Genomic DNA, 22,990 nt, shown 5'->3' on the forward strand with positions numbered 1-22,990 from the left:
GTCATCAGGAAATGATGGGGAAGTGCTTCCAGCATCTTACAAGAATTTCAAACTGGAAAGGATTAACATTGTAAGAGTTTATTGCTTAAAGGAGAGAACTTTAATATCTGAAACATTCCTTTGTGGATTCCCCGAATACCAGATGGATGGAGGATTAGGACGAGGCCCTCAGCTACCCACCTCTCATCCCTCCTCCTCCTCCTGCAAGGCTGTGTGCTGTGTTGTGTGCAGTCACTGAGCGCTGGGCCTTGGGTGGGGTGTGTGGGGGGGAGTTGCCTGAACCTTCATGACCCCCCACCATGGACGCTCCTCCTCAGGTCTGCCTCTTTGTTGGGCTGTATTATAATGTGATCATTGGGTGGAGCATCTTCTACTTCTTCAAGTCCTTCCAGTACCCACTGCCTTGGAGTGAATGTCCTGTCATCAGGAATGGGACCATGGCAGGCAAGTATGACCAACTGGGGACCCCAGCCAGCCCTGTCCTGGGAAGGCGTCGAAGGAGTCTAAGAGACTTAGGCACACATGTGGGATTTCATTGACTTGCTGTGTCACCTTGAGTAAGACACCTACCCTCTCTGATCCTCATGTCCCCTTCTGATGATCTCTTGCCAGCCTACCCCACAGAGTTCTTATAGGGATTGAATGAAATAGTGAGTGTAGGTAAAACTCTGGAAACTGTGACTTTTATTTAGTTGTTATTGACTATCCTGTGTTATTCTAACACCATCGTATCTGGAAACAACCTTAATTTGCATGCCAGTCTATAAAGGGCTGGATGATTTATCCCACCTCACAGATGGGTAAACTGAGGCCCAGAAGCAGCTTTCCCATGGTCACATCACTGATTTAACCAAGGATCTGGGGTGAGAATCCAGGTCTCCAGCTCCCAGCTCAGGACCTTTCCCCAGGAACTTGAGGCCAGCTCTGCCTAACCTTTCTTGCCTTCCATGGATGGAAGTGGGCAGAGGGTAGCATGAGTGGGAATTCAGCCAAATCAGATTCAGCCCATCAGATTCAGACCCAGGAGGCCTCAGGTCTGCCAGATCCTGGCTAACCCAGAACAAGCACAGCCCCTCCCTGCTACCCACACTCAGCCATCCCCTCGCCCCCTGCTGCCCTGGGGGGGGGGGGCCGTCCAGCAGAGGAGGTGGCCCCACAGCCCCACCACTGAGGCCGTGTGGCCTTGGCTGCCATTTCAGTGGTGGAGGCAGAGTGTGAAAAGAGCTCAGCCACTACCTACTTCTGGTACCGAGAGGCCTTGGACATCTCCAACTCCATCTCGGAGAGTGGGGGCCTCAACTGGAAGATGACCCTGTGCCTCCTGGTGGCCTGGAGCATTGTGGGCATGGCCGTTGTCAAGGGCATCCAGTCCTCGGGGAAGGTGAGTCATGGGGGAGCACTCAGAGCCTCACGGGGAGCAGCAGAAAAGCATGGAAGGCGGGGCTGAGAACTCTGGGCCACCCCATGCAGGGTCCTTTGGGTGGGCTCGGCCTCTGGATGGCTCAGGATGATGACACAGACCCCGGAGGAGGCGACGGGAGAGTCAGTGCTGCAGAGTTGTTCCCTGTGGACAGCCCACCAGGAGTGGGCTCGGAGTGGGCTTGCAGAAAAGCATTGATTTGACCCCTAGGCACCTCTGTGCTCAAATAACTCAGGACTGCTCTGCAAACTTGAAAGAGAAGAAAAACCAGACATTCATCTAGATCCTAGCCCCTCAGGTTCCCAAGAAAGATCCCTAGAAGATCCTGCTCTGAGCAATTTTTGGTAAAAACCAGCAGCTCACCATGTCTCCAGCTAAAGGGCTCTTTGAGCAGGTGGGTCAGTGAGTGAAGGGGCCGTGGAGGCCTCTGCGGGTGGCACCACTCCCGTCTCTGAGGGTGTGGACCAGCCCAGCCCCACACACCTTCTCCCAGCAGTTCAGATCCCCTTTGGGTAAGGGCCCTTTCTTCTTTGTCACGTGTCAGTATTCGTGGACTGCCAGGGCTGGAAAGGATATTAGAGATCCTGTAGCCCAATCCGCTCGTTTCACAGATAGGGAAACTGAGACCCAGGAGGGGAAAGTACCTTGCCTGAGGTGACACAGCCAGTCAGTCCCACAGCTGGAACTAGAGCCCTGGCTGTCTGCTGAGACTCCAGGTTCTTTACTGGACTTTACTAGCAAGGGAGCTAAACCCTGGAAAGGTAGAGTGGTCTCAGCCACCGCCTCTTCCCTCTCCAAAGGCCGGAGACATAGCTGGCACTTCATGACGCTTATCAGGTGCTGCTACATGTACGAGTGCATTTGGTCCACAACAACCTTGAGTTAGGAATTATTATACCCATTTTATAGAAGAGGCAATGGAGGCCCGCTGAGGTTAAGTAAATAGCCCAAGGTCACATGGTTGGTAAATGGTAGAGAAGATCAGAACTCAGGCGGTCTAGCTCGAGACATGCCCTCTCTTAACCTTCACACCATCCTGCCTACAGGGCCTTCTTGATTTGTCTCGGGGCAGCACACGTTTTGTGAGCATCTCCTCTGTGTGAGGCTCTGTGCCAGGCTCACGGGGATATAGAATGTGCAAGAAGTGCATGTGCTAGGAAACAGCACACGACTTATAATCACAAGAGGCAGGACCTTCTTCTGATGTTTTTGCTTGGGAGCCGTGTCTATAACTTCCTGGATGCCTTCTGTCAAAGGAGCTCTAAGGACAGGGGAGCTCTTAGAGTGTCCACTGGAGCCAGGGACAAAAAAGCAGGCATGAGACATGGAGAAATGAGGAGGGGAGAGCAAAGGGATCCTTGCCCCCGTGGCTGTCCTCTGGGTGAGGAGACTGCAGGCCCAGCCCCGCCAACCCTTGAAAGGAGGAAACAAGCCCCAGGCACAGCCACGCTGACTCCAGCTTGTCTGCGCTCCTGCTTCTGCCTTGGCTCAATGCCAGACACGTGGTGGGTTTGGCCGTGTGCCCGTGGGTTCCAGGCCCCTGCTTTCTGCTGCCATCAGAGGAGGCTCCTGCACCATAGCTGTGAGCAGGGAGGGGCATGCCAGCTGCAGGAGGGGCTCTGCCCCACGGTGGGTCCCTGTCCTCTCCACAGGTGATGTATTTCAGCTCCCTCTTCCCCTACGTGGTGCTGGCCTGCTTCCTGGTGCGGGGGCTGCTGCTGCGAGGAGCCGTCGATGGCATCCTGCACATGTTCACTCCCAAGGTAAGGGTCTGGGGCTCCCCCGCACCTGGGGGACACCGACAGCTCCACTGGGCCTGGTCTGCTTCATGCAGTTTAACACTCGCTGAGGACCTGCTATGTGTCAGGCCTTGTGTCAGGCCCTGGAGGGATGCCCTGGGGAAGGGAGCTCTGCCCTTGAAGTTCCAAGGAGAGGAACGTCACATCAGTTTGGGTGAAATCAGAAGAAGCCTCAGGGAGGAGATGACATCTGAAACGAGCATTAGGGAGCAGCTAGGATTTTAGTGAGCGGCAGGAGGACATTGTGGTCAAAGGGAACCGTGAGCAAGAGAGTGGAAAAGTACAGGGCATGCTGGAGGCAGTGGGGCAAGTCAGGTTTGACTGGGGCATGGGAGTGGGGGCAGAGTGGGTTTTGTTGAATAGATCTGAGACAGCAGGAATGAAGAAGAGGCCTCAGAGGAGAAAGCTCCCCGGGGACCCAGCTTGTACCCAAATCAGGGGAACGAGGTCACTATTGTATTAAAGAGCAGACTATGTGGATAGTGATTTTACCTTCCCAAATCCACATCTTCTCTCATTCAGTCCTCCCAGTAGCCCAGTGAGGGCTAGGGGGGACCACTGTGCAGTTTCACACGGTGCAGCAGGACACAGGCTCCTGAAGGGTATACCCAGGTTTCCTAGCAGGGGTCTTTGCCCACCATGTGGCCTTGCCTCTCTGTTCCCCCTCAGACCACTGGGCACAGCTGGCCTGAGCTAGTCCGCTGAGGAAGAAGAGAATTTCTAATGCAGGTTGGGATGCCCTTCGAGGTGCCCCAAGCAATGTACATTGTAACCCCAGCTGGGCAGGCTGAAGTCCACTCCCAATACCAGCTGATCACTGAGCCACCAGCAGGGGCCTGGTGACACTCCAGTCCGCGGACACGGGTCAGAACTCCACCAGCTGAGGCCTGGCACATTGGCCCTGAGTAGCACCATCTTGCGCGTGTGCTCTCACACACACACACACACACACACACACACACACACACACACACTAACGCTTACAGAGGACGTTCACACAGATGACACAGGGAGAAGAGTCCAGAGCTAGTGGGTTTGAAATCCCCATTCCCTCCTGAGTCCCCTGCTCTGCAGCTGTGAGCAGCTCCTGGTGTTTGGGGGGTGGCAATGGGCAGGACACATGGCACTCCACGTTCCCCAGATGGGGCATAAATTGGCCCTGGCATTCTGGGATAGAACATTTGAGGTTTCTACATGAGCAACCACAGAGGTCCTCTTCATGAACCATGTAGTGAATCTCCTGAGGCATGAGTGTGACCCCCGAGCCACGGGGCTGGCATAGGGTCTTTGTGAACAGGAGATGTCTGATGAAGAAGAAAAAAGTGCAAACCCGGTTTCTTTGGGGGAAAACAGCCATGAGAAGAAAGCCAGCTGTTTTTATGAATTACTTCAGCTGTGTTTCTAGAATCATGATCGGTCTAATGGATTCGCTTGAGTCTTTCAGTTAGACTTTACTGAACTTTATGAGGAAATTATATACTCTGGAGATGTTCATAAAAGTGGAGATTCACACAGGTCTCCAGATGGGCCCCTTGGCCGTAAGAGAGCCTGGTATGTAACTCCAGAATCAAGTGGACCTGACTCGCAAGATCGGCTACCGGTCCCAGTACGCACGATACTGCTCCCCATTTGATTCAGATGCTCATTCAGTTAAAACGTGTTTTTAACTATGAAATATCTCAGGCATATAAACACACATATATAATAATATAGTAAACATTCTTAAGAAATAAAATATCACAGATGCCATAAAAGTGCCTGTATAGCCCGCCCTGATCCCTTCCTCCCCAAAGATAACCCCTATCTTGAATTTGGGATTTATCCTGCTAATACATTTTTTAAAATTTGTACATGTATGTGTATCCATAAACAACATCTAGCATTTGTGCATACTTTTAAACTCGACATAAATGGCATCATATTTTTATGCAACCTTTTGCAACTTGCTTTTAATCAACATTGCTTTTTGAGATTTATCTATCATGATATACGCAGCTCTATTGCATCCATTTTTGCTGCTGTATGGTATTCTGCTGTAGCACTAAACTAGTATTTATTTATTCATTCTCTAGTTGATGATCATTTAAGTTGTTTTCAGTTTTCACCATTGCTAATAATGCTACAATAAACATCGCACAGGTCTTCATAGGCACGAATTTCTCTAGGGTGTATATGTTTAGGAGTGGAATTACTGTCTGAAAGGGTATGCATATCTTCAGTTTTACTAGATGTTGGCCGAGTTGCTCTCTATTAGCACTCCCACCAGTTGTATATGAGTCTCTGTTGTCCACATTTGTTAGACGGCCATGTTTGCCAGTCACATGGATGCAAAATGGGTGATGTGCACTTTGAACAACAGGGGGATGCTCCTTTCTAAAACTGTTTCCTTGATGTTTAGGAAACAGTGTGATTCCACTTTAGCGTTTGCAGTGATTAGAGTCTTCATGAGAAAGAAATCAATCTGGAAGGCCCTAGAGGAGCCAGTTCAAGAACCAGCAGGTGTGGCCCCTGGCCCATCTGTTGTGGCTTTTGGTCTGGATAGAGCTTGTGAGGCTCATCTTGAGACCGTGTCCACTGAGCAGTTCTATGGGGCAGCTCCTGCCCTTGACCTTGGAAGGCTGTGTTGAGGAGGGGAGGGGAGGCCAAACTCCTCCATCAAGGATCCCCTTCACAGCCTGTTCCCCTGTTTCTTTGAGGCAAGTAAGGCCAGTAGTGATGGTGAGGGTGAGGTTCCTATTTACAAATCCCTCTAAGTCATCTGCAACAAGGGTGGACCCACTCCCAGAAATAATCGTCTGACAGTCCACACATGGCAGACTGCTGTTGCAGAGCTGAGACTGTGCCAGCAGAGGATTGGTGAGATATGAGGAACCCTGGAACCATTTCAAGTTCTCGCCCTAGAATGGTGCTATAAAGTGCCAGGGTCATTGCACACAGCTGCCCAGCCTGTGCACTGCTCCATTCATACTGACCACAATGTGAATGACATCCCTGAGGGTCATGCCATTTGGCAGCCGTGGCAGAGTCCAAGAAGATTTTTGGCCAGGGCATCTCAGAATCCACCTCAAAGAAGCATAGCATATGCTCCATGGATATGCTGAATGACCTGGAAGTTGTTCCCTCCTATAAAGTCTTCCAACATCAGAAATAATCCAAGCTGTAGGACCTGGACTTTTAGTTACTGAATGTGGCAAATGCAATGTGGCCAGGATCCCATGATGACCCACGAGCATCTTTGATGGGACACTAACTCATATGAATGGCTAATGAATTTCTTGAATTCCTTGGGCACCTTCTCTCTTGATTATTTTCTTTGCATCCAGTTAAAAAACCCAAGTCATTATGGGGTACCGTGCAATTAATCATGTGATCTGCTCAACACAAAATGGTACATTTTTTAACCACCAAAACTTGCAGGGGATGTTTATTAAAATTACAACTGTTCATGTCCTTCAGCCCAGTGATTCCACTTCTAGGTATTCGTCCTACAAATGTACTCACCCACAAGCAGAATGATTTGTGCACAATATTGGTTATTACAGCACATCTTTTAGTACAAAAGGTTGAAAACAACCCAGATGACCATCATTCATTTATTCCTTCATTCAGCAAAGGTTCACTGAATGTCCATGATGTTCTGAGCGCTGTCGTGGATACTGGGATCCAGCAGTGAACAAAGAAGACAGACTCCCTGGCCTTCGTGGAGCTTGTGCTTTAGGGGAGGGAGACAGACAACATAAAATAAAGGAGTCGTCAGATGCTGTTGAAAGAAAGATTAGGGGTGGCTTTACCTAGTCTGCTCAAAGAGGGCCTCCCTGAGAAGGTGACATTTGAGTGAAGACCTGAAGGAGGTGGGGGGCAGGCCACATGGATATTTGGAGGTAGCACGTTCCATCCCAAACAGAGGGAACAATAAATGAAAAGCCCTTGAGATTGGATGGGTCTGGCATATTCAAGTAGGCTAGTGTGGCGGGCAAGGGAGGGGAGAGAGGTAGCACATGTGGTCAAGGGGGCAGTGGGGAGCCAGATCATGAGGGTCTTGTAGACCAGGTAAGGACTTTGGTGTTTACTCTGGGTGAAATGGGAGCCATTGGAGAGTTCTGAGCAAAAGAGTGACATGATCTGACTTCCATCTTCGAAGGATCACTCTGGCTGCCTTAGAGAATCTGAGGGGGCAAGTGCAGAACAGGGAGACTTGCTAGAAGGCTCCATCCAGGTGAATTCATTCAGGTGCTAGAATCCATCCAGGTGAGAGGTGACTGTGGTTGGAGCCCAGGTAATGGCAATGGCAGTGATGAGAAGTGGTCAGATTGAAGATATATTTAAGAAATAAAGTCAACAGGATTTGCTGTTGGATTGGATGTGATGTGTGAGAGAAAGAGAGGGGTCAAGGATGACTCCAAGGCATTTTGCCTGAGCAACTAGAAGAATAGAGTTGACATTTAGGGAGATGCAGGAAGACAGTGGGAGGAGCAGGTTTGGTGAGGAACACCAAGAGTTCTGCTTTGGACATGGCAGGTCTAAAATGTCTAATAGAAATCCGAGTGGAGATGTTGAGTCTGTGGTTGGACAGATGGAGGTCTGGTGGATGTGTAAATTTGGGAGTCAAGAGTATTTAAAGCCGTGGGTTTACTGGTTACAGTCGCCTGGAGAGTGAACATAGGCAGTGAAGAGGACTGAGCACTGGGCGCAGCGTTTAGAGGTTGGGGGAGAAATAGCCAATGGGGGGGGAGAGGGAGGGAGGGGGGAGAGGGAGGGAGGGGGGGAGGGGGGGGAGATGTCCATCCCAGGAGGCAAAGTGGAGACAATGCTTTAAGAAGGAGGGAATGGTCAGCCATGTCCAAAGCTGCTGAGAGGTCAGGTGATGAGGACTGAGAAATGACCAAGGCACTTGGCAACAGAGGGGTCACTGGTGACCTGGACAAGAGGTGATTTGGTGGAGTGCTGGGGACAAAGTCTAATGGAATGAGTTCAAGGGAAAAATGGGAGTGAGGATTTGGAAACAAGTAATAGAGACCACTTATTTTCAGGAGTTTTGCTGTAAAGGGGAGCAGAGGAATGAGAGATGGGGTGGTAACTGGAGAGGGCCATGGGATCAAGGGTGTTATTTCAGCATTTTATAGGATGATAAAAATAATCCATGGAGCCAGCCCAGCGGCATAGTGGTTAAGTTCAGTGCACTTCGCTTTGGAGGCCTGGGCTTTGCAGGTTCGGATCCCAGGCGTGCCTACACCACGCATCAAGCCATGTTGTGGTGGAGACCCACATACAAAATAGAGGACGATTGGTACAGATGTTAGCTCAGGGCGAATCTTCCTCTCACACACACAAAAATAGTAATAATCCATCATACACTGCTGGTGGGAATGTAAAATGGTGCAGTTGCTTTGGAAACCAGTCTGGCAGTTCCTCAAAAGGTTAGATAGAGTTAGCGTATGACTCAGCAGTTCCACTCCTAGGCACATATCCAAGAGAACTGAAAACATATGTCCCACAAAAACTTGTACATGAGTGTTCATAGCAGCATTATTCATAAGAGCCAAAAAGTAGAAGCAACTCAAATGTCCATCAACTGTTGAGTGGAAAAATAAAAGATAGCATATTTATACAATGGAATAGTATCCGGCCATAAAAAGGAATGAAGTACTGATACATGCTACAACATAGATGAACCTTGAAAACATTAAGCTAAGTGAAAGGAGCCAGACACAAAAGACCACATATTGTATGATTCCATTTACATGAAATATCCAGATGAGGTGAATCTGTAGAGACAGAAAGTAACTTAGTGTTTGCTTAGGGCTGGGCTTGAGGGGAGGTTGGGGGAGAAATGGGGACTGCCTGTTAATGGGTATGGACTTTCTTTTTTGGGGTGATGAAGATGTTCTAAAATTGATTGTGGTGGTGGCTGCACAACTCTATGATATGCTAAGAACTGCTGAATTGTACACTTTAAAAAATCCGATAAAGGGGGAGATCGATGCTATTGGAGAGGAGGGAACCAAAGTCCTTGAATCAGCAGGAGGCTGGGACCCAGTGCCCAAGCGGAGTCGTCAATCTTAGGAGCACACACTCCTGTCCCCAGAGGACAGGAGGATGGGCCAGCCTGTGGGCACAGATGCTGGCAGCTGAGAAGCTGTGGTGAGGAGCTTCTCATTGCGGGAGTTCTCTCCTGATGGTGTCGTCTTTCTCTGTGAAGTAGGAAGCAAGGTCATCAGCTGAGAGTGAGAATAATGGAGGAAGAGTGGGGCTTCAGGAGGAGTGAGCATGAAGGAATTGTGAAGAGGTGGGGATGTGTGGACGGGAGCAGCACGAAGTCATGCTGGAGGTCAGGGGTGATCTCTGCCAGCATGGCCATAGCTGACCCTTTGCCAGTTCCAAGGCAGTCACTTCTTCATATTTCAACATATCTGAGAATGGACTGTTTCCCACAATCAGTGAGGTGCTTAAAATAATGGTGTGTGTTACAATGGACTATGTGCCAGGCACCGTCATACCTACCTTTATGAACTTGTTTAAACTCATAAGGACCCTGGAGGTAGGTATTACTATCACCGCCGTTTTGCACATGGGGAGACTGAAGCACAGAGAGGTTAAATGACCTGTCCAAGGTCCCACTTGTCCAGGGGCCCAAAGTGTGCATTGTGTGGCTCCTCCAGCTGCGTTGAGCTGCTTGGGGGCAGGCCCAGAGTAGATGGAGGGTTAGAGGAGTTATCAAGCAATGACGATGGAGAGAGGTGGCAGGGGAGCTGAGCGTGTACAGGACCACTGACTAAGCCGGTTAGGAAGGGAAGTTAGGATACAAGCGAGGTGAGGGCGGTGAAATGGAGGTAGGTCCCAGTGGGGTGAAAGAATATTTGGAATCAAGATACCAGAGGGAGTGAGCCGGAGAGACGGGGTGCTTTGGAGTGCAGGATTCTTAGCACTGAGATTACAGTTGGAGCACAACTATTAGCTATGACAAAGGCCACAGCATGACCCTAGGAGTCGGGGAGGACAAGAGAGCGGAAGAGGTAATGGGACCAAGAGGCAGACTGTTGGAAGGGACACTGATGCAGATATTGAAATCACCCAGAATTATGACAGCAGTCATGTTGGAAGGAGAGACGGTGCACAGTGGAATGAGGGGGAGTGACCTGGAGGAACCGGCAGCACCCTGTCCACCTCCAGGCGCAGTGGTACCAAGGGTGTGTCAGAAAACAGCCTGCACCTGAGAGGGCTGTGGGGGAAGCCATGGACTCAGGGCTGAGCCAGGCTCTGCTTGGCTCTTCCCTGCACATCAGGCTCACCTGGGAGCTGTAACAAGGAAAGAATACCAATGCTTGGCCCAGCCTTGACTAATCAGAATCAATCAAGCAGACTAATTAATCAAATCGCTGGGTGTGGTGTCCAGGAGGTAGTCACTCTTGAAAGCTCCCCAGGTGGTTCTAATGTGCAGCCAGGCTGGAGAAGCCTGGAGTCAGAGCAAGAAGGTGAAGGGAACGTCCAGAGAAGGGTTGTGAAGATGGGGGACTTTGCTGATGACAGACCTGACAGACTGTGAGTTCCAAAGCCCCAGTGGAAGGGTGAGGGCAGTTAGGGAGGGGCGGAGGCCTGAGTCAGAGAGGGGACGGAGCTAGCCATCCTGGGATGAAGTCCAGATGAAGAAGGAAGACCCAGGAGTCGTTTACTTTGCAGCAACTGAGGTAAATTTGTCCCTGGGACTGAGGACTAGGCCTGGTGGTCCCTTAGGCAGACTGTGGGGACGAGGCTGTGAATAGGCAGAGGGGTCAGCTTGCCAGGAGCCCTGGAACTCTGTGGGTTCCCAACTCAGCATACTGAGGAAGCCTCGAGGCTGGGGCAAGGGCAGTGGACATCTCTGGTGTGGATAGTAGGGAGAAAGGGGGAGGAATACACACACACACAGGTGTGTACATAGATTGTGTGTGATATGTATGTATATATATATTGCTGGTGTACACATAAAATATCACTGGAAGGGTGTGAAGGGTATGCAAGAAACTGATATCATGGTTATGTCTAGGGTAGGGGAACTGGGTGTCTGGGATACAGGGGTGAGGAAAAGGAGACTTTACTGTGGAATCTTTTGTGCCTTTTGAGTTTTAAACCCCGTAACCCATAATCATTACTCATAATCAGTCAGGATGAAAGCCACACAGTCTTCCGGGGTGGGGCCCAACGCACCTTGAGCTGTGCGGGGCCTTCAGGCATCTGCCTCTCACTTTGCCACCTCTGGGGTCTAGACGAGCGAGCGGTCCTGACCCGTGAGCCAGACCGGCCACAGAGTCAAGGGTGTGCGTTAACCTTGGAGAAGAGAAGTGGGGTCCCTGCAAGCTGTGAAGGCCCAGGTGCAGAGGTTAGTGTGGAAGTCTGGCTCCCACAGTCAGGCTAAGGCTGCTGAGCAGGATGACGAGGGCAGCCCCGCCGGTGACCAGGGGCCGGGCTCCAGAGTGGACGATCTGGTTCAGATCCCAGATCATCATCACTCAGCAGTCGGAGGGCAAATTCCTTGGCCTCCCAGGGCCTCTCGGTTTCCTCAGCTGCAAGATGGGGTGAACCATGGTAGCTCCCTCCCAGTGTTGTCATGAGAGCATGCAGGACAGCTCCTGGTGCACAGAGAGCACAGGGTAAGCGTTACCTATTATTATTCTCGTCCCTCATGAAGGTGACACTGTTCTCGGGCGGTAGGAACCCGGCACTCCAGTGCCATCTGGTGTCGCGGCGGCATCTGGCTCTCGCACCGGCAGGTGCCCAGCAGTGCTGAGAAGCAAGGGTGTGCGCTCCTGTTACGAACCAGGTCAGGCTAGGCGCTCAGCAGCTGCTTGTGATTTCAAAAAGCATCTTCATGCTGCTGAGTCAAATGCCTTGAAACACCTTGTTCCCCGCGTGAGGAAGTGACTCAGCCATTGTGCCAAGGAAATGGCAGGAAGCTGTTGCTGTTTCAAGGCAGGCACCCCGAGGAGGGTGCAAGCCTCATCTTTGGTGGGGAAAGCCCGTTTCCCACCTCTCCTCCTGCAGTCACACGCTGATGTCTGGAAAGGACATTGGGCTTCCCAAGGTCTGGCCATGGGTTCATCCTCTGTTGACATTATGATCAGGACCTTGTTGAAATCATGCACCATCACCCCAGAAATCCTGAAAGAGCCTCTTTAAGCTCAAGCAGCAACAGGCATTCAGTACTGAAGGTGCCTGACTTGGTTTACCCCCAGATGAACATTGGGCATCTGGTCATCACCATTTCAAGAGTGCTCCTCCAAGCTGCAGGCTGGAAGTGGGATGCCCAGGGACCACTCTCACAGGGCAGTTTTCTCCTCCGAGGTCAAGCTTTGGCACTCTCAGGTGCTTTCCTGGGGCCCTTGTTAATGTCAGATTTGGATCCATCAGTTTGCTTCAAAATAGTCTAGGCATTGAGGGGAAAAGGTGGGGATACAGAGGAAGCAAGATTGGCCATGTGTCAATAATTGTTGAAGCTGGGGGAGGGGTACTTGGGAGTCCACTACACTCTCCTCTCCACTTTTGTACATTTCACAATAAATGTTCCAGAATTTTTTAAAGCAGAAAAAGAACAGCAAGTAGATACAATCTTAACATACAGACAAACAAAAAAACCCCACAATTTTTGTTTCCCACCAAAATCCCAAAATCGTTGCATGTAAAGGAATCCTACCCTGTCCTCCGAGAAATCCCCCCGCTGTAGGGCCAGCTCGGAGGGTGAGTTTGGGATTACAGTCTCCTCCCGGGGGTAGCTGCCTCCGTTGATGAAACTTGGCCCTGAACAGTGACCAGGCCCAGGAATTTATCTTCATGTTAGTTCTAGGTTTAGCAAGTGGTGAAAATCCTAATGATGGCGTGTGTTTGGGTCTCACAGATGGTTCAGACCTTTTTGTAAAAACTTTAGTAATGACTGATACAGGTCAAAAAGAAAATAATTATTTTTAAAAAAGAAGAAAGAGAAAAGGAAAGGAAGCCAGCATTAAAATAGCCATGTTTTAGAAAGCAGAATTTTAAAGTGCTAAGGATCTTCTTGTCCTAGAAGACTGCATCTTAGCTCAAAAAGGCTGGTACAACTTCACAGCCCCTTGTCTGGTCCTTCCCGCTCAGCTGACCTTGAGGAAACAGGTCAGCCTCTCTCTCTCTCTGTCTCTCTCTCTCTCCCTCTCCTCCCGCTCTTCCGTGTGCCAGGCATTGCTCATACAAAGATGAACAGCAGATGGGCCCACCCCTAAGAAGCACAAAGTGTTGAAAAGACAGACACATACATCTAATGCAGGTATTGACAAGAGCTGTGAGAGGCCAAGGACCGTGACCAGCTCTGCCAGACGCAGTTAGGAAAAGCTTCAAAGAGGTGATAATTATGCTGCGGTTTGAGAAATAAATGGGAGTTCACCAGAAAGTGAATAGGAGCGAAGGGAATTCCAGGCAGAGGGAACACTTGGGCAAAGGCCAGAGGTATGAGACCATGGTGCTTTTCAAGAGTAGTAAGTCCACTGCATTTAGAGTGTTCAGAACATAGAGTGGAAAAAGATTTTCCATTTGATAGTGGGAAACCATCAAAGATTTTTCAACATGCAAATGACATGACCAGAGCAGTGTCCATCTCAGTCTGCCTCTCTTACAAAATCTTGTGCTTCTTTCTAGTTGGACTTTACCAAACTACCCAGAGCCCTCCCACTAGTCCCGGTTTCTAGCCTGAGGAAAGTGCCAGCTTCCACCTGATTGGTCGAACGGTCATAACTGACATCCGTGAACATCAGTGAATGCCAGGATGCCTTCCAGGCATAAATCATCCCTGCACCCATTTCCGGAACCTTCTGGGAGGATCATTTGAAAAAAAAAACCACCCAGGAGAGGGGAGGTACAGAAGTCCTTTCCCAGCGGGACAAGGATTATTTTGTTCTCCTTTTTAAATAATCTTTAGATTTCTCTTAGGAGCATGTGTAGGCTCCTCTTTCCTTATTCACAATGCCAACATCCAAATAGCCCTGAAAAACAAAAGTTGTTTTTTCTTTCTCCCAGAACTCTTTTGACGGCAAAATGACCTGAACAGATGTGAGGCTATTTATAGTCTTTATTGATTCACTTGTGAATATTTGTATTCTGCTGCAGAAATACTAACGTGTTTGATTACAGGGTGCTGCCCCAGACCCCACTGGGGGTGTTGTGTAATTGTCTGCCATAAGCACCCTATCACCTTCCTAAAATACAATTAGAAACAAAAATCTGAATTCCAAAACCAGTCTGGCCCCAGGGTTTTTACATAAGGAAATGTGGGCCTGTCTTACTTTTGTGAAGGAGATGACATTTCAAGCATAATGGGCTCTCAACAGCGTGGGACAACCCTGCTCCATTTCTCTGGTCATCTCACTCTCCCAGGCTCCACTCCAAACATTTTAAACCATTTAAAGGTGATTCATGGGAAGGTGAAAAGAGAAAACGTTGAGTAAACAAAGAGTTATCTGTACTAGCTCTCTTCCTGGTACAAGCCCTCTTCCTAATGTCAATTACCCTTACAAAGGGGTTACTTCTGCTCTGTTGTCCAAGCTTCTCCAGTGTCTGCAGTTTCTCAAAATAATCAGCTCAAAGTAATCCCTGTGCTGGAGAGGCATATTTCGGGGTGGCACATTCTGCTGCCCTTCACCTCCATCTCCTCCCCTCTGCTTCTCAGCTCTTTTTGGTCCTACTTCACTTCTGGCCCAACGGCTCCCTGAATGGCTCTGGCTGAGCCTACCCCGACCTCCTGGCTCTTGACTCCCTAGAGCATCTTTCACTGGCAGCCTGGGTCCCTCGTCCTCTCTGATGGGCTTTCTTCCCATGGCCTCGCGATCCAGCCCTCTCTTGCTTTTCCTCCTGCCTCCACTGCTTCCTGTCTCCCTTCCTTGTAAGATCCTCTTCCCTGCGTTGAACTTGGAGGTCTTGACTGGCCCCAGGCTCTTGCTTCTTCTGTGTCCATAGCCACAGCTTCAGTTACTGCGGGTACACCTGCCACTCACAGATCACGTCTCCGGCTCAGCTCTCTCCTCTAAACTCCAAACTCATTTGTCTAACTCCTTACTTGACATCTCCTCTTAGATAGCTTAAAGACACAGTAAACTCAATATTTCTAGAACTAATGTCTTGATCTTCTCTGCTCTGACCTCATCAAGACCTGCCCTTCTTCCTCTGTTTCCATCTCCACCCACTCAGGTATTCAGGCCAGAAATGTGGCCATCACATTGGCATCTCCCTCTCCACCATCTCCATCTCCAGTCCATCACTAAGGTCATCTTGGTTTTTCCTGCTAAAATCTCTCCATCTGCACCACCCTGACCCTAGGCAAAGCCACCATTATCTCCCACCTGGACCCCAGAAGGCACTTCCTCGCAGGTCTGCTGCATCCACGGGTTTCTTTTAGAAATGCACATCGGATTGTTTCCCTCTTTCTTCACACCCCTTAACAGTTTCCTGGATCAAGTGCTTTCTCAGGATCAAGGCAAGGATCCTTACAGACCTGTGTGACTTTCTCAGCCTCGCCTATACCACTCCCGCCTTGTCCTCGCTGCTTCAGCCAGCCTGGCCTCTTCCATTCCCTCCACATTGCTCCCTGTGTGAGGAGTCTGTCTTCCTCCATCGTGCCTCGGGGCCACTGCACATACTGTTCCCTCTGCCTGCATGCTCTTCCCTCCCCTCTTAGCCTCGTTGTCATCATCTCTTAGACAGCAGCTCAAGGATCCCTTCCTCTGGGAAGCCTTCCCTGGCTTCCTAACTCACTCAAACCTCCTGTTACAGGCTCTCCAAGCATTGGGTGCTTGGGCTTCTCAGCCCTCGTCACATTTATTTGTGGGGTTATTTGACCATGTCGATCTCTCTGAGTGTCAACTCCATGGGAACTGGGACCTTGCCTGCTGTTGCTCCCCATGGCTCCCATCACCTAGCCCCAGGCCTGGCCCACAGTAGGTGCTTGGGGTTTGGTGGATGAGTGGCTGCATGTCATATTCACAGGAAGGCCACATCGCGTTACAACTGTTGAGTTCACATAGCGGGAGGAGGTGGGAGGATGTCACCTTCTCATGGATGCCAAGGGGCTCTTAGATCCTTAAGCTCTGAGTTCTGGGCTTTCTTGGGGGACCAAAGAAGGCTGTATTATTTTGTGTGGGGTGGGGGACCTTGCTCTCCCCCGGAGTGAACACACTCGTCAGCAGGCGGTCCTCCTGGGCCTCCATTTCCGTACAGGCCCTGAAGTCCGATGGCTCTGCCACCATCTCCCCCTCCTCCTCCTCAGCATGGGGGTGCCCCCCCCCCGCCCCACTGCTCTGCTAGCCTCCAAGCTTGCCGACACCTTCTCAGCTGGTGGAGTGACTCCGGTGCTCAGATATGCCTAGGACGCTGCTGAGACGGCGGGCAGGTGCGCCTTCTGTCCTGGATGTTAGAGTTCTAACAGTAGAGCTGGATGGACCCTCAAGTCCACCTCCTTGTCATGTGAGGAATAGACTTACCCACAGGCATGCAGCAGGGGGTAGCCGGGCCAGGACCATGCCGGGCTTGTGTCCACAGGAGTAGCTAACTTTCTAACTTGCTCCTGGCCTCCCTCATCTGTCTGGAGTGAGGTCACGTGGGTCCAACTCAGCAGCAAAGGTCCAAGGGGAAGGTATCTGCGGAGCATAGCCGACAGGCCAGCCGAGTCAGGAGATGGTGCGAGGAGGGCGCCATGGCCTCGCGTCAGACGGTCTGTATTGTAGTAACTCCTCTGCTCCGTTACTTTGAGCAGGTAATTTCACCTTTGGGTCTCAGTTGACTCTTTCAAAATGTGCATAATAATCCCTGCCCCCACCAAAAAAGCCTGTCCTGACCAGATCAGAGGCATTTTGTCGGGATCAAATGCTACTGTGTGCCAGGCATTGCCTGTTGCTGTACATTTGATCCTCACAGTCACTCTGGGAGGGAGACTCTATTATTATTCCCATTTTTCAGATGAGAAAACCGAGGCTCATAAAACAGGCACTATCACAGCCTCAGCATTCTCAGCTAATTAAAGATGGGAGTCAGATTTAGATGTGAGTCTGTTTGACTCTAGAGCCCCGGGCTGGGTCCCAGCTGTGGCCCCTGCCATGAGAAACAAACGGTAAAAGGAAAATGGAGTGAAAGCGCCTCGGACATTGCCCCATGCCATCTAGTTGCTGTTGGGGTTCAGGCTCCGTCAGGTCTGAGGGCAGATGGACGGTCGGGCAGGGGCTTCCCCTTTCCAGGAAGTGTCTGGGTTCTGATCTTCAAGTTGGGTGAGTGGGTGGGTGGGGTTCTTCTGTGACCTGGAGCATGTAGATGTGTAGGAATGAACGCTGGGCCTTTTTTTCTGGGAAAAGGGAGATTGGGTGGGCAGGAAGGAAAAGTTGGTGTCTTTTTTCATGGTTTGAGTTGGAGGGAGTATCAGGAAGACATGCATGTTCTCAGTTTTCTTGTACTGTTGTACAGGCTGTACACTGCACGGCTCTAGGAAGCACCATTCACACTATAGTCTAAGTGAATGGCACTCCCTAGAGTGCCATTACGCATGTAATGGCATGTGTACACTACGCATCATGCCTGATGGCCCTGGAGATGTTCCTAGTATGATAGCTCATGGTAAGCAATGATAGCAGTTAAAATTAACTGAGAAGTGACTATGTAAGCACAGAGCATTTATTTTATCTCACCTAAGCCTCACAATAATCCTCTGAAGTTGATGCTCTTGTTACCTGTGTTTTACACATGGGAAAGCTGAGGTTCAGAGGGGTTAGGGGAAGTGCCCAAGGTCACACAGCCCCAGCTCTTCCCCACTCTGCCATGCTGCCTCTGAACTCCGTTGAGGTTGAAGGAAGGGGCTGTGGCAGGAACTTCATTACACACGAATAAAACCATCATCTGTGTGTCTCTTTTCTTCCCCCTGCATGGCCCCCCCACAGCTGGACAAGATGCTGGACCCCCAGGTGTGGCGGGAGGCAGCCACGCAGGTCTTCTTCGCCCTGGGGCTGGGCTTCGGGGGCGTCATCGCCTTCTCCAGCTATAACAAGCAAGACAACAACTGCCACTTCGACGCCGCGCTGGTGTCCTTCATCAACTTCTTCACCTCGGTGCTGGCCACCCTCGTGGTGTTTGCTGTGCTGGGCTTCAAGGCCAACATCATGAATGAGAAGTGTGTGGTCGAGTAGGTGGCGCCTCTCCTCCCGTCCTTATTTCTCCCCGTCCACCTTACCCAGGAGGGGCCGGCGGGCCCTGGATGGAGAGTCCCCATCCCCCCGGGCTGAGGGATGGCGATTGGAGGAGCTCTCTCTGTCCCCAGCCCTGGGCTACAGGGACAGGTTCAAAGATGTCTCTGTCGATGGTCCAGGGGGTCCTGCCTGGGTGTCTAGGAGGTGCCCCCGGGGTCGTGCCCACCCCTGCCTCTTGACCTGGCCCTCTCCCCTTTGTGCTGCAGGAATGCCGAGAAAATCCTGGGGTACCTCAACTCCAACGTCCTGAGCCGGGCCCTCATCCCTCCCCACGTCAACTTCTCCCACCTGACCACCAAGGACTACTCGGAGATGTACAAGGTCATCAGGACCGTGAAGGAGGACCATTTCTCAGCCCTGGGCCTCGATCCCTGCCTTCTGGAGGATGAGCTGGACAAGGTGAGGGACAGGCTGCCCTTCCCAGGACGGGCAGGGAGGCAGATGTGGAAGTGCAGCACCCAGAGACAGGCCGTGGGTGCTGGAGCTTAGGTGTGGGCCTCAGAAAGCGGCCAGGGACTCATTCATTTACTTGAGCACCTACTGTGTGTCCAGAGAGGGAGAGAAGAAAGGAATCAGCCAAAACCACTGCCCTGAGGTGGGTTGGGTGTTGACGGGGAGACAGGCAAGACACACATGACAGAAATCACAGGAAGTGTGCCGGGTAACTTTCACATTCACTGAATGGGTCGTACGGAATGCACTTGCAACGGTGCCTTGTACACAGCATGCAGAAAATAAGTGTTTATGTTAGCGTCTGCCCTTTGTGTCTGTCCCCTTCAACCCTCATGACAGCACTGTGAGTGTTAATATTGTCCCCTATTTTATAGGTGAGTAGCCTGTAATGTGGGAGCTTGCTCAAAGTCTCACAGCTAGCAAGTAGGGGAGCCGGGGTTCAAATTCCCATGCTCTGAGTCACCCTTTGATGCTTCTGCCCCCTCCCCTGGCTGTCCCCACTCCAACTCCCACTGCCTGAGTGACTCTTAGCCCCTGGGGTGGGGTAGGGCAGGGGCATGCCATCCCCTCATTAATGGCCAGGCCCAAGTTTGGACACCTTGCTTCTATTCCCATTTGCACAGTGGGAAACTTTCAAAGTGACTGTTCTGTTAGAAGGGGTACCAGGAGAGAGACACACGCATAGGGTCCTGGGACCCAACTGGTGCCAAGGCTGACATGGGGCAGAGCCAGCTCCCATCAGCCTGGGCCAACCGTGTGCCCTTCCTCATGGGGCCAGGGAAGGTGATGTTTCCTTAACTTAAATCAGTTCTTAAGTGACTTATTTCCTTATGCACTGGTGTCTGAGCTCCATGTTCAAAGTCAGCTCCATTCCACTGGCACCATCCTAGCTGAGGGAGCTGTGTCCTGCTGCCCTGACTCTTCCCACGTGATCAACCGCAAAAGGGCCCAGTCTGGGGACGCCCACCCTGCTTTCTTCCCCAGGTGACTGGCAGCATGAAGGACCTCCCCCTTCCATGGGACCCTGCCCTGTTCTCACAGTGCGGCCTGGTTGTCTGAATAAAACTCGAGTTGTAGCAGTTTTTTAATACAATACAAGCTCGATAACACCCGATGACAAGGATTACACACACAATGGGGGGCAGTGTTCCCTCACAATCACTGGACATTTCAGGACAGCATAGAAGTGATGGCAGTGGGCAGTGTGGGGTCAGTTGCCCCCTGAGCAGGGACCCAGTTAAAGCAGTGGTCCTCAACCTTGGCTGCCCGTCAAAGTCACCCAGGGCTTTATGAAACCCTGATACTCAGCTTTACTTCCAGACCTATCAAATCGTTGTCCCCGGGGTGAGACCCAGGCATTGTTGGTCTTAACGGCTCCGATATGATTCCACTGGACAGCCAAGGCTAAGACCACTACATTAAGGTCTGGACTTCAGAGCTGAGAGTGGCCACAATTGTGGCTGAAGCAATCAGGGAAGACTTCTTAGAGGAGGAGGGTCTTGAGCTGGGCGTGTTTCTAAATATGAGCATCTTCATCTGAATCACCTGGAGTCCTTGTATGGCTTGTAGCTTCCAGGTCTCACAGGTGAACTCTTGAATTGGTGTCTTACTCCCTGGGGGGGATTCTGGTGCCCTCTTGAGTTTGAAACCCTATGGCCAAAAACAAGAGGATTTAGGTGGGGGCAGAAATCCCTGTGAAAGAGGGAATAGTTATTCCTAAGTCTCCAAGGGCAGAGGTAAGGAAGCAAGGGGCACTCAGGGGTGGGCGTGGGCCCTCACTGAACCCTCGCACCGCCCCCCACCCACAGTCTGTGCAGGGCACGGGCCTGGCCTTCATCGCCTTCACCGAGGCCATGACGCACTTCCCTGCCTCCCCATTCTGGTCCGTCATGTTCTTCCTGATGCTCATCAACCTGGGCCTGGGCAGTATGATCGGGACCATGGCGGGCATCACCACGCCCATCATCGACACCTTCAAGGTGCCCAAGGAGATGTTCACAGGTAACTCCTCCCGGCAGCCCCCACTGACCTTGTGACAACAATCAGGTTGTGGCTCTGACTTTAGAAAGACCCCATACCCAGGAGGTCCCCCACCCCCTCCACCACTGGGACACAGCTGGAGCCTGGCCGTGCCACCCAGAGAAGGGCGCTGATAAGCCAAGAGAAGGCTGTTTGGGAATCTGTGCCCAACCCGAGCTGGGAGACAGGCCTCTTTCTTGGTTCATTTTCTCCTCCCCCGAGGGCCTCCTGAGTCATCTTGGGCAGGGTGGCCTCCCTCCACGCTGGCCTTGCACCCTGCTCCATCTCCGTCACCCCGAGCCCTGGGATGCTCCCCGCCTAGTAGAGTGAGAGCTCAGAACTCCAGCATCAGGACCCCCTCCTCCCGGGCTGGGCTGGGCCTGCTGAGGGTGGGCTGCAGGTGTACTGTGGGGAGGGGTGGGATGGTAGGGGCCTGGGTGCCCCCCAAGACCCCTGGGCCCTGCCTGTCCTGCACCTTTGCCCCCACACCCGCCTCCCGGCTCTCTGTAGTGGGCTGCTGTGTCTTTGCATTCTTCGTGGGGCTCTTGTTCGTCCAGCGCTCTGGAAACTACTTCGTCACTATGTTTGATGACTACTCGGCCACCCTGCCGCTCACCGTCATTGTCATCCTTGAGAACGTCGCTGTGGCCTGGATCTATGGAACCAAGAAGTAAGGGGGATGTGGGGAGGGGTGGGAACAGGAGGAGAGGTTTGTCCCATCCTGACTCCCCGGAAAGGGCTGTGTTCCCAGGGCTGCTTGTGAGCAGGACGGGAGATCAGAGTCAGAATGTCAGAGCTAAAAGTGCCCTTACAGATCATTAGGGAAACTGAGACTCAGAGAGAGACGTGACCGCCCAAGGCCACTTGGCTGGTGAGGGGCAGAGCCAGGCTGAGGATGCAGGTCTTCTGGGTTCAGGCCCTGGCATCACCCTAAATTGCCTTAAATTACCATAGCTCTTTTCCTGGGTACCGACTCTTCAGAATTCTGCTAAGCCTGTTAAGCACTTAGTGGGTGTACAAGAGGCCCCTGCCCTCAAAGAGCCTAGAGACTCCAGCGCCTGAGTCACAGTTTTAGGGTGATGTACATGGGGGTGTGAGATGAGGTGTGGTTTTGGCCTTAAGTTTGGCATTGGGTGCATAAGAGAATTCAGCAGTAAGAAAGATCTGGGTCTCGTGGCCTGAGCCCAGGGCAAACCCACACTCACCGTCAGCCCCTGGCCTCGGGCATCATTGAAGAACAAATCTGTGTCCCCAGGAAGCCCTGGGTCTAGGTCCCTCCCACTCTCAGTGTTGGCTGTGGCTGTGCCATCCTTGTCCTCAGCGAGGCCCTGACTCTACTGACCCACAGCAGCGGGGCCCCTCCTCCCATGTCTGGACTTGGTCTTAGAATCGGGCTCTCTCAGGGGCCTGCTGCAGCCATCTCCTTGCTGGGAGACGGCAGGAGGCGGTGAGGAGGGAGCAAGCTTGTGAGCCAGGGCTAGAAGGGGCTCTGACTCTCCTGCAGTCTGCTGAGGCCCCTGTATCTCGCCAGGTGTATATAGGATTATATAGGAAACTAATTGTATTGAAAATTAGCAAATTACTGTTTAAAATCTGATAAATGTGCTTTGTTTTTGCTGCATTAAGTTACAAGATCTAGCTGTGGGTCTAATAACAATGATAATTTCAAAGGAGTGATGAACACAAATGATGTAGGTATCAATTGTAATGTGATAGGAAAATATCTGATTTAATTAATCGATTGGTGACAGAGTCACAGGTACTGTTAGTATTACTGTGGTTGCTTGCATTTATAATGGAAAGAAATGCAAGATTTCAGTTAGGTGTTATTGGGGTAAAGATGACTTTTTTAAATGCCATTTGTGTACATGGCCTGCCAGCCTCCCAGAATTCCACCCACAGATGGGTGGTGAGAAAGCCCAGAGTCAGGGCCGACTTCTGCCTATGGACACTAGGGAAATGCACTTCTACCTCTTTTCCAGCAGGGGGAGTCGAGAGCTAGGCCGGTGAGGGTGGGTCTGGGCCCCAGAAAACACAGAAGCCCATTTGGCTTGCCAGCCTGCCCAGGGTGTGTCCCG

The 22,990-nt window shown here is 51.3% G+C and overlaps 1 protein-coding gene across 1 annotated transcript in view; it reads left to right on the top strand.

Annotated features, from left to right (window-relative positions):
• Positions 1 to 22,990, top strand: part of SLC6A17 (solute carrier family 6 member 17) — a 48,731-nt gene that overhangs the window by 24,237 nt on the left and 1,504 nt on the right. The window contains exons 4-10 of the mRNA XM_058537186.1: positions 318 to 444; positions 1,200 to 1,381; positions 3,073 to 3,183; positions 18,135 to 18,376; positions 18,647 to 18,839; positions 20,702 to 20,894; positions 21,423 to 21,582. Of these exons, the coding sequence (XP_058393169.1) occupies positions 318 to 444; positions 1,200 to 1,381; positions 3,073 to 3,183; positions 18,135 to 18,376; positions 18,647 to 18,839; positions 20,702 to 20,894; positions 21,423 to 21,582 (1,208 nt within the window). The remainder of the gene's footprint in view (positions 1 to 317; positions 445 to 1,199; positions 1,382 to 3,072; positions 3,184 to 18,134; positions 18,377 to 18,646; positions 18,840 to 20,701; positions 20,895 to 21,422; positions 21,583 to 22,990) is intronic.

The sequence above is a fragment of the Diceros bicornis genome, chromosome 4 (genome assembly GCF_020826845.1).
Source record: "Diceros bicornis minor isolate mBicDic1 chromosome 4, mDicBic1.mat.cur, whole genome shotgun sequence".
Taxonomy (NCBI): domain Eukaryota; kingdom Metazoa; phylum Chordata; class Mammalia; order Perissodactyla; family Rhinocerotidae; genus Diceros; species Diceros bicornis.